Source organism: Chiloscyllium punctatum, chromosome 28 (assembly GCF_047496795.1).
Source record: "Chiloscyllium punctatum isolate Juve2018m chromosome 28, sChiPun1.3, whole genome shotgun sequence".
In the NCBI taxonomy this organism is placed as follows: Eukaryota; Metazoa; Chordata; class Chondrichthyes; order Orectolobiformes; family Hemiscylliidae; genus Chiloscyllium; species Chiloscyllium punctatum.
This window is the reverse complement of record NC_092766.1, coordinates 8,998,528-9,015,554: the sequence shown is the minus strand read 5'-3', so window position 1 is coordinate 9,015,554 and position 17,027 is coordinate 8,998,528. Positions and strand designations below refer to the sequence as shown.

Genomic DNA, 17,027 nt, shown 5'->3' with positions numbered 1-17,027 from the left:
GGGAGCTGGGATAGACCGGGATAGAGTTGGGGTACAGGGAGGGAAGCTGGGATAGACCAGGATAGGGTTGGGGTACAGGGAGGTGAGCTGGGATAGACCGGGATAGAGTTGGGGTACAGCGAGGTGAGCTGGGATAGACCGGGATAGAGTTGGGGAACAGGGAGAGGAGCTGGGATAGACCAGGATAGGGTTGGGGTACAGGGAGGGGAGCTGGGATAGACTGGGATAGAGTTGGAGAAAAGCGAGGGGAGCTGGGATAGACCGGGATAGAGTTGGGGAACAGGGAGAGGAGCTGGGATAGACCAGGATAGAGTTGGGGTACAGGGAGGTGAGCTGGGATAGACCGGGATAGAGTTGGGGTACAGGGAGGGGAGCTGGGATAGACCAGGATAGAGTTGGGGTACAGCGAGGGGAGCTGGGATAGACCGGGATAGAGTTGGGGAACAGGGAGAGGAGCTGGGATAGACCAGGATAGGGTTGGGGTACAGCGAGGGGAGCTGGGATAGACCGGGATAGAGTTGGGGTACAGGGAGGGGAGCTGGGATTGACCGGGATAGAGTTGGGGTTCAGGGAGGGGAGCTGGGATAGACCAAGATAGAGTTGGGGTACAGCGAGGGGAGCTGGGATAGACCGGGATAGAGTTGGGGTACAGCGAGGTGAGCTGGGATAAACCGGGATAGAGTTGGGGGACAGCGAGGGGAGCTGGAATAGACCGGGATAGAGTTGGGGTACAGGGAGGGGAGCTGGGATAGACCAGGATAGAGTTGGGGTACAGGGAGGTGAGCTGGGATAGACCGGGATAGAGTTGGGGTACAGGGAGGGGAGCTGGGATAGACCGGGATAGAGTTGGGGTACAGGGAGGGGAGCTGGGATAGACCGGTATAGAGTTGGGGTACAGGGAGGGGAGCTGGGATAGACCGGGATAGAGTTGGGGTACAGCGAGGTGAGCTGGGATAGACCGGGATAGGGTTGGGGTACAGGGAGGGGAGCTGGGATAGACCAGGATAGAGTTGGGATACAGGGAGTGGAGCTGGGATAGACCAGGATAGAGTTGGGGGACAGCGAGGGGAGCTGGGATAGACCGGGATAGAGTTGGGGTACAGGGAGGGGAGCTGGGATTGACCGGGATAGAGTTGGGGTTCAGGGAGGGGAGCTGGGATAGACCAGGATAGAGTTGGGGTACAGCGAGGGGAGCTGGGATAGACCGGGATAGAGTTGGGGTACAGCGAGGTGAGCTGGGATAGACCGGGATAGAGTTGGGGGACAGCGAGGGGAGCTGGAATAGACCGGGATAGAGTTGGGGTACAGGGAGGGGAGCTGGGATAGACCAGGATAGAGTTGGGGTACAGGGAGGTGAGCTGGGATAGACCGGGATAGAGTTGGGGTACAGGGAGGGGAGCTGGGATAGACCGGGATAGAGTTGGGGTACAGGGAGGGGAGCTGGGATAGACCGGGATAGAGTTGGGGTACAGGGAGGGGAGCTGGGATAGACCGGGATAGAGTTGGGGTACAGCGAGGTGAGCTGGGATAGACCGGGATAGGGTTGGGGTACAGGGAGGGGAGCTGGGATAGACCAGGATAGAGTTGGGGTACTGCAAGGTGAGCTGGGATAGACCGGGATAGAGTTGGGGTACAGGGAGGGGAGCTGGGATAGACCGGGATAGAGTTGGGGTACAGGGTGGGGAGCTGGGATAGACCGGGATAGAGTTGGGGTACAGCGAGGTGAGCTGGGATAGACCGGGATAGGGTTGGGGTACAGGGAGGGGAGTTGGGATAGACCGGGATAGGGTTGGGGTACAGGGAGGGGAGCTGGGATAGACCGGGATAGAGTTGGGGTACAGCGAGGTGAGCTGGGATAGACCAGGATAGAGTTGGGGGACAGGGAGGGGAGCTGGGATAGACCGGGATAGAGTTGGGGTACAGTGAGGTGAGCTGGGATAGACCGGGATAGGGTTGGGGTACAGGGAGGGGAGCTGGGATAGACCGGGATAGAGTTGGGGTACAGGGAGGGGAACTGGGATAGACCGGGATAGAGTTGGGGTACAGCGAGGTGAGCTGGGATAGACCGGGATAGAGTTGGGGTACAGGGAGGGGAGCTGGGATAGACCGGGATAGAGTTGGGGTACAGGGAGGTCAGCTGGGATAGACCAGGATAGAGTTGGGGTACAGGGAGGGGAGCTGGGATAGACCGGGATGGAGTTGTGGTACAGCGAGGTGAGCTGGGATAGACCGGGTTAGAGTTGGGGTACAGGGAGGTGAGCTGGGATAGACCAGGATAGAGTTGGGGTACAGGGAGGGGAGGTGGGATAGACCGGGATAGAGTTGGGGTACAGGGAGGGGAGCTGGGATAGACCGGGATAGAGTTGGGGTACAGGGAGGTGAGCTGGGATAGACCGGGATAGAGTTGGGGTACAGGGAGGTGAGCTGGGATAGACCGGGATAGAGTTGGGGTACAGCGAGGTGAGCTGGGATAGACCGGGATAGAGTTGGGGTACAGGGAGGGGAGCTGGGATAGACCGGGATAGAGTTGGGGTACAGGGAGGTGAGCTGGGATAGACCGGGATGGAGTTGGGGTACAGCGAGGTGAGCAGGGATAGACCAGGATAGAGTTGGGGTACAGTGAGGTGAGCTGGGATAGACCGGGATAGGGTTGGGGTACAGCAAGGTGAGGTGGGATAGACCGGGATAGAGTTGGGGTACATGGAGGGGAGCTGGGATAGACCGGGATAGAGTTGGGCTACAGGGAGGGGAGCTGGGATAGACCGGGATAGAGTTGGGGTACAGCGAGGTGAGCTGGGATAGACCGGGATAGGGTTGGGGTACAGGGAGGTGAGCTGGGATAGACCGGGATAGAGTTGGGGAACAGGGAGGGGAGCTGGGATAGACCAGGATAGAGTTGGGGTAGAGCGAGGGGAGCTGGGATAGACCGGGATAGAGTTGGGGTACAGTGAGGTGAGGTGGGATACACCGGGATAGAGTTGGGGTACAGGGAGGGGAACTGGGATAGACCGGGATAGAGTTGGGGTACAGCGATGTGAGCTGGGATAGACCGGGATAGAGTTGGGGTACAGGGAGGGGAGCTGGGATAGACCGGGATAGAGTTGGGGTACAGGGAGGGGAGCTGGGATAGACCGGGATAGAGTTGGGGTACAGGGAGGGGAGCTGGGATAGACCGGGATAGAGTTGGGGTACAGGGAGGGGAGCTGGGATAGACCGGGATAGAGTTGGGGTACAGGGAGGGGAGCTGGGATAGACCGGGATAGAGTTGGGGTACAGGGAGGGGAGCTGGGATAGACCGGGATAGAGTTGGGGTACAGCGAGGTGAGCTGGGATAGACCGGGATAGGGTTGGGGTACAGGGAGGTGAGCTGGGATAGACCGGGATAGAGTTGGGGAACAGGGAGGGGAGCTGGGATAGACCGGGATAGAGTTGGGGTACAGCGAAGGGAGCTGGGATAGACCGGGATAGAGTTGGGGTACAGTGAGGTGAGCTGGGATGGACCGGGATAGAGTTGGGGTACAGGGAGGGGAACTGGGATAGACCGGGATAGAGTTGGGGTACAGCGAGGTGAGCTGGGATAGACCGGGATAGAGTTGGGGTACAGGGAGGGGAGCTGGGATAGACCGGGATAGAGTTGGGGTACAGGGAGGGGAGCTGGGATAGACCGGGATAGAGTTGGGGTACAGGGAGGTGAGCTGGGATAGACCGGGATAGAGTTGGGGTACAGCGAGGTGAGCTGGGATAGACCGGGATAGAGTAGGGGTACAGGGAGGGGAACTGGGATAGACCGGGATAGAGTTGGGGGACAGCGAGGTGAGCTGGGATAGACCGGGATTGAGTTGGGGTACAGGGAGGGTAGCTGGGATAGACCGGGATAGAGTTGGGGTACAGGGAGGGAAGCTGGGATAGACCAGGATAGGGTTGGGGTACAGGGAGGTGAGCTGGGATAGACCGGGATAGAGTTGGGGTACAGCGAGGTGAGCTGGGATAGACCGGAATAGAGTTGGGGAACAGGGAGAGGAGCTGGGATAGACCAGGATCGGGTTGGGGTACAGGGAGGGGAGCTGGGATAGACCGGGATAGAGTTGGGGTACAGCGAGGGGAGCTGGGATAGACCGGGATAGAGTTGGGGAACAGGGAGAAGAGCTGGGATAGACCAAGATAGAGTTGGGGTACAGGGAGGTGAGCTGGGATATACCGGGATAGAGTTGGGGTACAGGGAGGGGAGCTGGGATAGACCAGGATAGAGTTGGGGTACAGCGAGGGGAGCTGGGATAGACCGGGATAGAGTTGGGGAACAGGGAGAGGAGCTGGGATAGACCAGGATAGGGTTGGGGAACAGCGAGGGGAGCTGGGATAGACCGGGATAGAGTTGGGGTACAGGGAGGGGAGCTGGGATAGACCGGGATAGAGTTGGGGTACAGGGAGGGGAGCTGGGATAGACCAGGATAGAGTTGGGGTACAGCAAGGGGAGCTGGGATAGACCGGGATAGAGTTGGGGTACAGCGAGGTGAGCTGGGATAGACCGGGATAGAGTTGGGGGACAGCGAGGGAGCTGGGATAGACCGGGATACAGTTGGGGTACAGGGAGGTGAGCTGGGATAGACCGGGATAGAGTTGGGGTACAGGGAGGGGAGCTGGGATAGACCGGGATAGAGTTGGGGTACAGGGAGGTGAGCTGGGATAGACCGGGATAGAGTTGGGGTACAGGGAGGGGAGCTGGGATAGACCGGGATAGAGTTGGGGTACAGTGAGGTGAGCTGGGATAGACCGGGATAGAGTTGGGGTACAGGGAGGTGAGCTGGGATAGACCGGGATAGAGTTGGTGTGCAGCGAGGTGAGCTGGGATAGACCGGGATAGAGTTGGGGTACAGGGCGGGGAGCTGGGATAGACCAGGATAGAGTTGGGGTACAGCAAGGGGAGCTGGGATAGACCGGGATAGAGTTGGGGTACAGCGAGGTGAGCTGGGATAGACCGGGATAGAGTTGGGGGACAGCGAGGGGAGCTGGGATAGACCGGGATACAGTTGGGGTACAGGGAGGTGAGCTGGGATAGACCGGGATAGAGTTGGGGTACAGGGAGGGGAGCTGGGATAGACCGGGATAGAGTTGGGGTACAGGGAGGGGAGCTGGGATAGACCGGGATAGAGTTGGGGTACAGCGAGGTGAGCTGGGATAGACCGGGATAGAGTTGGGGTACAGGGAGGTGAGCTGGGATAGACCGGGATAGAGTTGGTGTGCAGCGAGGTGAGCTGGGATAGACCGGGATAGAGTTGGGGTACAGGGAGGGGAGCTGGGATAGACCGGGATAGAGTTGGGGTACAGGGAGGGGAGCTGGGATAGACCGGGATCGGGTTGGGGTATAGCGAGGGGAGCTGGGATAGACCGGGATAGAGTTGGGGTACAGGGAGGGGAGCTGGGATAGACCGGGATAGAGTTGGGGTACAGGAAGGGGAGCTGGGATAGACCGGGATAGGGTTGGGGTATAGCGAGGGGAGCTGGGATAGACCGGGATAGAGTTGGGGTACAGGGAGGGGAGCTGGGATAGACAGGGATAGGGTTGGGGTACAGGGAGGGGAGCTGGGATAGACCAGGATAGAGTTGGGGTACAGGGAGGGGAGCTGGGATAGACCGGGATAGGGTTGGGGTACAGGGACGGGAGCTGGGATAGACCAGGATAGAGATGGGATACAGGGAGGGGAGCTGGGATAGACCGGGATAGTGTTGGGGTACAGCGAGGCGTGCTGGGATAGACCGGGCTAGGGTTGGGGTACAGGGAGGGGAGCTGGGATAGACCGGGATAGAGTTGGGGTACAGCGAGGTGAGCTGGGATAGACCAGGGTAGAGTTGGGGAACAGGGAGGGGAGCTGGGATAGACCAGGATAGAGTTGGGGTACAGCAAGGTGAGCTGGGATAGACCGGGATAGAGTTGGGGTACTGGGAGGGGAGCTGGGATTGACCGGGATAGAGTTGGGGTACAGGGTGGGGAGCTGGGATAGACCGGGATAGAGTTGGGGTACAGCGAGGTGAGCTGGGATAGACCGGGATAGGGTTTGGGTACAGGGAGGGGAGCTGGGATAGACCGGGATAGGGTTGGGGTACAGGGAGGGGAGCTGGGATAGACCGGGATAGGGTTGGAGTACAGCGAGGTGAGCTGGGATAGACCAGGATAGAGTTGGAGGACAGGGAGGGGAGCTGGGATAGACCGGGATAGAGTTGGGGTACAGGGAGGGGAGCTGGGATAGACCAGGATAGAGTTGGGGTACAGGGAGGGGAGCTGGGATAGACCGGGATAGGGTTGGGGTACAGCGAGGTGAGCTGGGATAAACCGGGATAGAGTTGGGGTACAGGGAGGGGAGCTGGGATAGACCGGGATAGGGTTGGGGTACAGGGAGGGGAGCTGGGATAGACCAGGATAGAGTTGGGGTACAGGGAGGGGAGCTGGGATAGACCGGGATAGTGTTGGGGTACAGCGAGGTGAGCTGGGATAGACCGGGATAGAGTTGGGGAACAGGGAGAGGAGCTGGGATAGACCAGGATAGGGTTGGGGTACAGGGAGGGGAGCTGGGATAGACCGGGATAGAGTTGGGGTACAGCGAGGGGAGCTGGGATAGACCGGGATAGAGTTGGGGAACAGGGAGAGGAGCTGGGATAGACCAAGATAGAGTTGGGGTACAGGGAGGTGAGCTGGGATATACCGGGATCGAGTTGGGGTACAGGGAGGGGAGCTGGGATAGACCAGGATAGAGTTGGGGTACAGCGAGGGGAGCTGGGATAGACCGGGATAGAGTTGGGGAACAGGGAGAGGAGCTGGGATAGACCAGGATAGGGTTGGGGTACAGCGAGGGGAGCTGGGATAGACCGGGATAGAGTTGGGGTACAGGGAGGGGAGCTGGGATAGACCGGGATAGAGTTGGGGTACAGGGAGGGGAGCTGGGATAGACCAGGATCTTGTTGGGGTACAGCAAGGGGAGCTGGGATAGACCGGGATAGGGTTGGGGTACAGCGAGGTGAGCTGGGATAAACCGGGATAGAGTTGGGGTACAGGGAGGGGAGCTGGGACAGACCGGGATAGGGTTGGGGTACAGGGAGGGGAGCTGGGATAGACCAGGATAGAGTTGGGGTACAGGGAGGGGAGCTGGGATAGACCGGGATAGTGTTGGGGTACAGCGAGGGGAGCTGGGATAGACTGGGATAGAGTTGTGGTACAGGGAGGGGAGCTGGGATAGACCGGGATAGTGTTGGGGTACAGCGAGGTGAGCTGGGATAGACCAGGATAGAGTTGTCGTACAGGGAGTGGAGCTGGGATAGACCGGGATAGAGTTGGGGTACAGGGAGGGGAGCTGGGATCGACCGGGATAGAGTTGGGGTACAGGGAGGTGAGCTGGGATAGACCGGGATAGGGTTGGGGTACAGCGAGGTGAGCTGGGATAGACCGGGATAGAGTTGGGGTACAGGGAGGTGAGCTGGGATAGACCGGGATAGAGTTGGGGTACAGGGAGGGGATCTGGGATAGACCGGGATAGAGTTGGGGTACAGGGAGGGGAGCTGGGATAGACCTGGATAGAGTTGGAGTGGGTGAAAGGCGTGCCTGAAATATAGATGTCCCTCTTTTGAATCTGCGGCTTTGTTGTTAAATTTCCAACATTCTTTCAACCTGCAGCCTCCAAAATAAACATGGTCTCTTAAAAATACAATACCATTCAAATTCGGAGTTCCGGTCTCTATCAGACTGCTTCATATTGAGAGTTCCACTTGTAGTGTTCAGACTGGGAATTGGCTGGGTTAGAGTTTCTCTACACTGGTACCTGCAGGGAGTTGTGCTAACCTGTAACCTGTTTAAAATTCAGTCGAAAACACTCTTACTTTGGGGTGATTCCAGCTTTGCTGCACTTCCACAGCCATCAGGGATAAAAATAGAAGGATCAGGTCCCTTTGATTATAACGTTGTTAAATCCAGCTCTGATAACATTTTAATTTGGATCAAAGTAAAGCTAAATCAGTTGTTTGATCGATTTAAATATCTGGGGATACCATGGTGTACTGGGAGGGGGCAGGGGGACGGGGGTGGTACTTTTTGTAATGCTTTCTCCAGCTTTCAGCCTCTCTGTGTAGCACTCCCTCCTGGAGTAAAGGTTCTCCAGGTACAGACCACCCCAACCACCAACATTGCCCCCCACCACCACCCCCCCCGCCCCCCCACCCCACCTCCACCAACCAGCTCACATGGAAGTCCGCTGTCTGCATGTGAGCCGAGAGTAAGTTTTGTTTCACAGTAGCCTCAGCCGACACCCACACTGTCTCGAGCAGGCAGGGGACAGGGATAATGAACAGGAAAACTGTTTTTTCCACTCTGTAGCCCAAGGGTACTGAGACTGATTGAAATGTCCCTGGCAGATGTTTTTAAATGCATTTAGTGTGTTCACTAAACCTGATTGAACAGTTGTTCCAAACCATCAGGCTTCCCTCTGAGTAGCTAACATTTTGTTTTGCTGCTGGACTCTACCTCCTCACTGTGCCCTGTTTATCCATCACCCCTGTGACTACTGACCTACATTGACTCTCAGTCCAGCCAAACCTCCAATCTCAAGTTCTTCTGTTTAAACAGGTACATGGCCCTGATTTTCCCTATCACATTCCAAGCCTTGCCCCGAGTCCCTCAGTTCTGGCCACTTGTGTATCCCCTCTCCTTTGGTATCACTGTTGGTGACTGTTTCTTTGCTGTGTGCCCTAAACCCTGGGATTCTCTCCATAAACATGTCCACCAGCCTGTGCCTCACTCCTTTGTCACAATGCTCCTTAAAGCCCACTCTTTGATCAGGTTTTGTGTTGTCCTTCAGCCCAGTGTGTGTTCTGGTCTGACTGCACACCTCGAAGGGTTAGGGATAGGGTGAGGAGGTGTTTTGTGGTGAATTTTAGTTGGAATAAAAGTTATTGTCACCCCCTCAGTGCTGGCGTAGACATACCAGAGATGAGGAAATGCAGTGTTTTCAGGAATGCTTGATATTTCTGATGACTGCAAAGGAAATAGAAAAAAAGACTTGGAAGAGAAAGGAAATTGTACAAAACCTTTCCCTATCAGTCAGTGGCTGGAGCATTGAGAACAATTCTGGACACAACTTTCTTAAGGGATTGAAGTCCTCACATGGAGCGTTGACCAGAGAATCCCTGCAGTGTGGAAGCAGGCCATTCAGCCCATTGAGTCCACACCGACCCTCCAAACAGCATCCCACCCAGACCTGCCCTATCCCTTTAACCCTGCAATTCCCATGGTTAACCCACCTAGCCTGCATATCCTTGCACTCTATGGGCAAGTTAGCAAGGCCAATCCACCCTAACCTGCACATCTTCAGACTGTGGGAGGAAACTGGAGCAAACCCATGCAGGTTTGGGGAGAATGTGTAAGCTCCACACAGACAGTCTCTGTGAGGCAGCAGTGCTAACCCCCATTGAGCCACTCAGACGGTAGCATAGACGAGGAACTTGGTTTGAAAGAAGGTGGGGTTACTCCTCCTTGAGCAGAGAGTGTTACGGTGAGATTTGGTCGAGGTGTTCAGCATGCTGGAGGGAGTTAATGTAAAGGGAGTGGTTCCCCTGGCAGAAGGGTCAATCAGCAAAGGAGGAAACTTCTACACAAATGGGCAAGAGAACTCTGACTGTCATGGGGGAATTGTTTTCATTACAACTGAACAATAATGATGATCTGGAATGCAGTATCCCAAAGGGCAGACACAGATTCAATAGTTACATCCAAAATTACAATCAGATAAAGAATTGAAAATAAAACTCACTGGTTGGGCCACAGGAAATTGGGCAGACCTTTCAATGAGCCGATAAGGCACATTGCACCAAAGATGCTGGAATTCTACGAATGGACTGGTGGTCTGTAAATTCTGCCTTTACTGTGAAAGCTCAGTTATCCTGCTCACAGTCACAGAGGGCAGTTACTTCTGTAATTCAGCTTCTGTTCACTTTGATAGAGTCTGTGTGGGAGCAGTGTTTGAGAGTTGGATGCTGATCTCAGGCTGTGGATTTTATTAGTAAAATCTACTTGTTAATAGATGTCATTACACAGCTTTGGAGCAGATAGGACTTGAACCTGTGCATCCTCATCAGAGGTAGTGACATTACCACTGTATCACAAGGGAGCCTGAGAGTCAGCTTCAGGATTCTGTAAATGGCTCTGAAGGGTGGGATCGCCACCTGCAGGAATACTGCAGCTGCTCCCTTTTTCACAATCGTGATGTGGAGATGCTGGTATTGGACTGGGGTGTACAAAGTTAAACATCACACACCAGGTTAGAGTCCAACAGGTTTAACTGGACGCACTAGATTTTGGAGCACCGCTCCTTCACCAAGTAAGGAGTAGCACTCTGAAAGCTAGTGCTTCCAAATAAACCTGTTGGACTATAACCTGGTGTTGTGTGATGTTTAACTTTTTCAGAATCAAACAGGAATCTGTGATATCCCACAGGTTAGAGCGTTTCATTGATTTCCACAGACATTCTTCCTACTCAGTTACATCCATCTGTCTCCTGAATCCAGTTACACTGCCCACTGTAGTGGAGTTTCAGCTGATTTACTCCATGAAATTGTTATCCTTTGAAAAGGTAGAAGGTAGAAGATCCATATAGCATCTTTCAGAAATAGGTCATATTGCAAAATGGTTCACAGACATTAAATACATAAACTGCCGTAACATAGGAGGTGTAGAAGGCAATTTGATGAGAGCAAGCTTCAACAAAGAACAACATAAAAATGATCAGATAATCTGACATTTTTTTAATGATGCTTTTGGTGGATAAATATTATCCAAGGTGCTGGGGCAACTCCTCTATCCTTCTTTAACATTTTGCTGAAGGATCTGTTTCAGATGCTCTGTTGAACAGATATCTGTCATCACCGCTGACAGTGCCCACTCCTTCAGCACTGACCCTCCGACAGTGCCCACTCCTTCAGCACTGACCATCCGACAGTGCCCACTCCCTCAGCACTGACCATCCGACAGTGTCCACTCCCTCAGCACTGACCCTCCGACAGTGCGTCGCTCCCTCAGCACTGACCCTCTGACAGTGCCCACTCCTTCAGCACTGACCCTCCGACAGTGCCCACTCCCTCAGCACTGACCCTCCGACAGTGCCCACTCCTTCAGCACTGACCATCCGACAGTGCCCACTCCCTCAGCACTGACCATCCGACAGTGCCCACTCCCTCAGCACTGACCCTCCAACAGTGCCCACTCCTTCAGCACTGACCATCCGACAGTGCCCACTCCCTCAGCACTGACCCTCCAACAGTGCCCACTCCTTCAGCACTGACCCTCCGACAGTGCCCACTCCCTTACCGCTGACCCTCCGACAGTGCCCACTCCCTCAGCACTGACCATCCGACAGTGCGGCACTCCCTCAGCACATACCCTCCAACAGTGCGGCACTCCCTAAGCACTGACCATCTGACAGTGCCCACTCCCTCAGCACTAACCCTCTGATAGTGCCCACTCCCTCAGCACTGACCCTCTGACAGTGCCCACTCCCTCAGCACAGACCCTCCGACAGTGCCCACTCCCTGAGCACTGACGCCCCGACAGTGCCCACTCCCTCAGCACTGACCCTCTGACAGTGCGGCACTCCCACAGCACTGACCCTCCGATAGTACGGCACTCCCTCAGCACTGACCCTCCGACAGTGTGGCACTCCCTCAGCACTGACCCTCTGACAGTGCGGCACTCCCTCAGCACTGACCCTCCAACAGTGCCCACTCCCTCAGCACTGACCCTCTGACAGTGTCCACTCCCTCAGCACTGACCCTCTGACAGTGTCCACTCCCTCAGCACCGACCCTCTGACAGTGCCCACTCCATCAGCACTGACCCTCGGAAAGTACAGCACTCCCTCAGCGCTGACCCTCCGGAAGTGCGGCGCTCCCTCAGCGCTGACCCTCCGACAATGCCCATTCCCTCAGCACTGACCCTCCGACAGTGCCCACTCCCTCAGCACTGACCCTCCGACTGTGCCCACTCCCTAAGCACTGACCCACCGACAGTACCCACTCCCTAAGCACTGACCCACCGACAGTACCCACTCCCTCAGCACTGACCCTCCGACAGTGCCCACTCCCTGAGCACTGACGCCCCGACAGTGCCCACTCCCTCAGCACTGACCCTCTGACAGTGCGGCACTCCCACAGCACTGACCCTCCGATAGTACGGCACTCCCTCAGCACTGACCCTTCGACAGTGTGGCACTCCCTCAGCACTGACCCTACGACAGTGCGGCACTAACTCAGCACTGACCCTCTGATAGTGCAGCACTCCCTCAGCACTGACCCTACAACAGTGCCCACTCCCTCAGCACTGACCATCCGACAGTGCCAACTCCCTCAGCACTGACCCTCCGACAGTGCCCACTCCTTCAGCACTGACCATCCGACAGTGCCCACTCCCTCAGCACTGACCATCCAACAGTGCAGCACTCCTTCAGCACTGACCCTCCGACAGTGCCCACTCCCTCAGCACTGACCCTCTGACAGTGCGGCAATCCCTCAGCACTGACCATCCGACAGTGCGGCACTCCTTCAGCACATACCCTCCAACAGTGCGGCACTCCCTAAGCACTGACCATCTGATAGTGCCCACTCCCTCAGCACTGGCCCTCTGACAGTACCCACTCCCTCAGCACTGACCCTCCGACAGTGCCCACTCCCTGAGCACTGACGCCCCGACAGTGCCCACTCCCTCAGCACTGACCCTCTGACAGTGCGGCACTCCCACAGCACTGACCCTCCGATAGTACGGCACTCCCTCAGCACTGACCCTTCGACAGTGTGGCACTCCCTCAGCACTGACCCTCCGACAGTGCGGCACTCCCTCAGCACTGACCCTCCAACAGTGCCCACTCCCTCAGCACTGACCCTCTGACAGTGTCCACTCCCTCAGCACTGACCCTCTGACAGTGTCCACTCCCTCAGCACTGACCCTCGGAAAGTACAGCACTCCCTCAGCGCTGACCCTCCGGCAGTGCGGCGCTCCCTCAGCGCTGACCCTCCGACAATGCCCATTCCCTCAGCACTGACCCTCCGACAGTGCCCACTCCCTCAGCACTGACCCACCGACTGTGCCCACTCCCTAAGCACTGACCCACCGACAGTACCCACTCCCTAAGCACTGACCCACCGAGAGTACCCACTCCCTCAGCACTGACTCTCCGACAGTGCCCACTCCCTGAGCACTGACGCCCCGACAGTGCCCACTCCCTCAGCACTGACCCTCCGACAGTGCGGCACTCCCTCAGCACTGACCCTCCAACAGTGCCCACTCCCTCAGCACTGACCCTCTGACAGTGTCCACTCCCTCAGCACTGACCCTCTGACAGTGTCCACTCCCTCAGCACTGACCCTCGGAAAGTACAGCACTCCCTCAGCGCTGACCCTCCGGCAGTGCGGCGCTCCCTCAGCGCTGACCCTCCGACAATGCCCATTCCCTCAGCACTGACCCTCCGACAGTGCCCACTCCCTCAGCACTGACTCTCTGACAGTGTCCACTCCCTCAGCACTGACCCTCTGACAGTGCCCACTCCATCAGCACTGACCCTCGGAAAGTACAGCACTCCCTCAGCGCTGACCCTCCGGCAGTGCGGCGCTCCCTCAGCGCTGACCCTCCGACAATGCCCATTCCCTCAGCACTGACCCTCCGACAGTGCCCACTCCCTCAGCACTGACCCACCGACTGTGCCCACTCCCTAAGCACTGACCCACCGACAGTACCCACTCCCTAAGCACTGACCCACCGAGAGTACCCACTCCCTCAGCACTGACTCTCCGACAGTGCCCACTCCCTGAGCACTGACGCCCCGACAGTGCCCACTCCCTCAGCACTGACCCTCCGACAGTGCGGCACTCCCTCAGCACTGACCCTCCAACAGTGCCCACTCCCTCAGCACTGACCCTCTGACAGTGTCCACTCCCTCAGCACTGACCCTCTGGCAGTGTCCACTCCCTCAGCACTGACCCTCGGAAAGTACAGCACTCCCTCAGCGCTGACCCTCCGGCAGTGCGGCGCTCCCTCAGCGCTGACCCTCCGACAATGCCCATTCCCTCAGCACTGACCCTCCGACAGTGCCCACTCCCTCAGCACTGACTCTCTGACAGTGTCCACTCCCTCAGCACTGACCCTCTGACAGTGCCCACTCCATCAGCACTGACCCTCGGAAAGTACAGCACTCCCTCAGCGCTGACCCTCCGGCAGTGCGGCGCTCCCTCAGCGCTGACCCTCCGACAATGCCCATTCCCTCAGCACTGACCCTCCGACAGTGCCCACTCCCTCAGCACTGACCCTCCGACTGTGCCCACTCCCTAAGCACTGACCCACCGACAGTACCCACTCCCTAAGCACTGACCCACCGAGAGTACCCACTCCCTCAGCACTGACTCTCCGACAGTGCCCACTCCCTGAGCACTGACGCCCCGACAGTGCCCACTCCCTCAGCACTGAACCTCTGACAGTACCCACTCCCTCAGCACTGACGCCCCGACAGTGCCCACTCCCTCAGCACTGACCCTCTGACAGCGCGGCACTCCCACAGCACTGACCCTCCGATAGTACGGCACTCCCTCAGCACTGACCCTTCGACAGTGTGGCACTCCCTCAGCACTGACCCTACGACAGTGCGGCACTAACTCAGCACTGACCCTCTGATAGTGCAGCACTCCCTCAGCACTGACCCTCCAACAGTGCCCACTCCCTCAGCACTGACCATCCGACAGTGCCAACTCCCTCAGCACTGACCCTCCGACAGTGCCCACTCCTTCAGCACTGACCATCCGACAGTGCCCACTCCCTCAGCACTGACCATCCAACAGTGCAGCACTCCTTCAGCACTGACCCTCCGACAGTGCCCACTCCCTCAGCACTGACCCTCTGACAGTGCGGCAATCCCTCAGCACTGACCATCCGACAGTGCGGCACTCCTTCAGCACATACCCTCCAACAGTGCGGCACTCCCTAAGCACTGACCATCTGATAGTGCCCACTCCCTCAGCACTGACCCTCTGACAGTACCCACTCCCTCAGCACTGACCCTCCGACAGTGCCCACTCCCTGAGCACTGACGCCCCGACAGTGCCCACTCCCTCAGCACTGACCCTCTGACAGTGTGGCACTCCCTCAGCACTGACCCTCCGACAGTGCGGCACTCCCTCAGCACTGACCTCCAACAGTGCCCACTCCCTCAGCACTGACCCTCTGACAGTGTCCACTCCCTCAGCACTGACCCTCGGAAAGTACAGCACTCCCTCAGCGCTGACCCTCCGGCAGTGCGGCGCTCCCTCAGCGCTGACCCTCCGACAATGCCCATTCCCTCAGCACTGACCCTCCGACAGTGTCCACTCCCTCAGCACTGACCCTCTGACAGTGTCCACTCCCTCAGCACTGACCCTCTGACAGTGCCCACTCCATCAGCACTGACCCTCGGAAAGTACAGCACTCCCTCAGCGCTGACCCTCCGGCAGTGCGGCGCTCCCTCAGCGCTGACCCTCCGACAATGCCCATTCCCTCAGCACTGACCCTCCGACAGTGCCCACTCCCTCAGCACTGACCCTCCGACTGTGCCCACTTCCTAAGCACTGACCCACCGACAGTGCCCACTCCCTCAGCACTGACCCTCCGACAGTGCCCACTCCCACAGCACTGACCCTCCGATAGTACGGCACTCCCTCAGCACTGACCCTTCGACAGTGTGGCACTCCCTCAGCGCTGACCCTCCGACAGTGCGGCGCTACCTCAGCACTGACCCTCCAACAGTGCCCACTCCCTCAGCACTGACCCTCCAACAGTGCGACGCTCCCTCAGCACTGACCCTCCGACAGTGCGGTTCTCCCTCAGCACTGACCTTCCGACAGTGCGGTTCTCCCTCAGCACTGACCCTCCGACAGTGCGGTTCTCCCTTAGCACTGACCCTCCGACAGTGCCCACTCCCTCAGCACTGACCCTCCGACAGTGCAGCACTCCCTCAGCACTGACCCTCGGACAGTGCAGCACTCCCTCAGCACTGACCATCCGACAGTGTCCACTCCCTCAGCACTGACCCTCCGACAGTGCCCACTCCCTCAGCACTGACCCTCCGACAGTGCCCACTCCCTCAGCACTGACCCTCCGACAGTGCCCACTCCCTCAGCACTGACCCTCCAACAGTGCGGTTTTTTTCTATGTCTGCCTGGATATGGTGCCACCATTGTGGACTGTCTTGAATCCACACGCTCTGACCCCAAGACAGAAATGTTGGATGGAAACATCCTGAGGCTGGTTTTTCTGGTACCTCCTGGGAACGGGTGTGCTCTCTGTTAGGGTTTCTGTTCATCCACAGAGCTGCACATCATGAGAGTTTCAGGAGGAGCTGAAGGTGGCAGATTACTCCCAATATTCCTGAAGCACATACCCAGGAAAAATTAGCCCCTGCCTAACACTTTGAAATCCTTTATTAAAACCACTCAATCACAGAATGGTTAAGGAATTCTGTTAAGGAATTTCATTTGACCTTACGCAATTTTTAGATCAGCTGCCTGTTAATTATTGCTGCTGAGTTTCCTGTTGATGGTGGGTTGTCCTCTGACAGGAGGAGGCTAATAGAAAGCTCCTGATTAAGGCCAATACTGCTTCCCATTCTCTGCAGAAAGAGTTGAACAGCGTTAATTTCCGTGAGTGCTAATTCCTGTAGCGCTGCGTCAATCTTGCCTGTCCTCAGCCAGCCCCCTCGCCACAAGAATGAGAACGCAAACTTGTTTTAAGGTGATGGTGACCAAACACACACCTTCTTCCTCCCGTTCACCAACCAGGACGGGGTTTTGCTCGGAGCAGTTGGAGCGTATGACTGGAACGGAGCTGTGGTGAAGGAGAGTGCCCAGGGTAACATCATCACATCGAGAGAGGCCCTGAACCGGGAGTTCCCCAAAGCCTTGAAGAACCACGCAGCCTACCTCGGTATTGGGGAGGGGGAGGGGGGTGAAACAGAGTGGGGGGGGGGGGGGGGGGGAGGG

At 57.2% G+C, this 17,027-nt stretch overlaps 1 protein-coding gene across 2 annotated transcripts in view; it reads left to right on the top strand.

The window, feature by feature from the left end:
• The window catches only part of LOC140453984 (integrin alpha-10-like), a 98,557-nt gene that overhangs the window by 14,508 nt on the left and 67,022 nt on the right, over positions 1–17,027 (top strand). For both annotated transcript variants that reach the window (XM_072548894.1, XM_072548893.1), the window contains exon 4: positions 16,827–16,971. In XM_072548894.1, the coding sequence (XP_072404995.1) occupies positions 16,827–16,971 (145 nt within the window). The remainder of the gene's footprint in view (positions 1–16,826; positions 16,972–17,027) is intronic.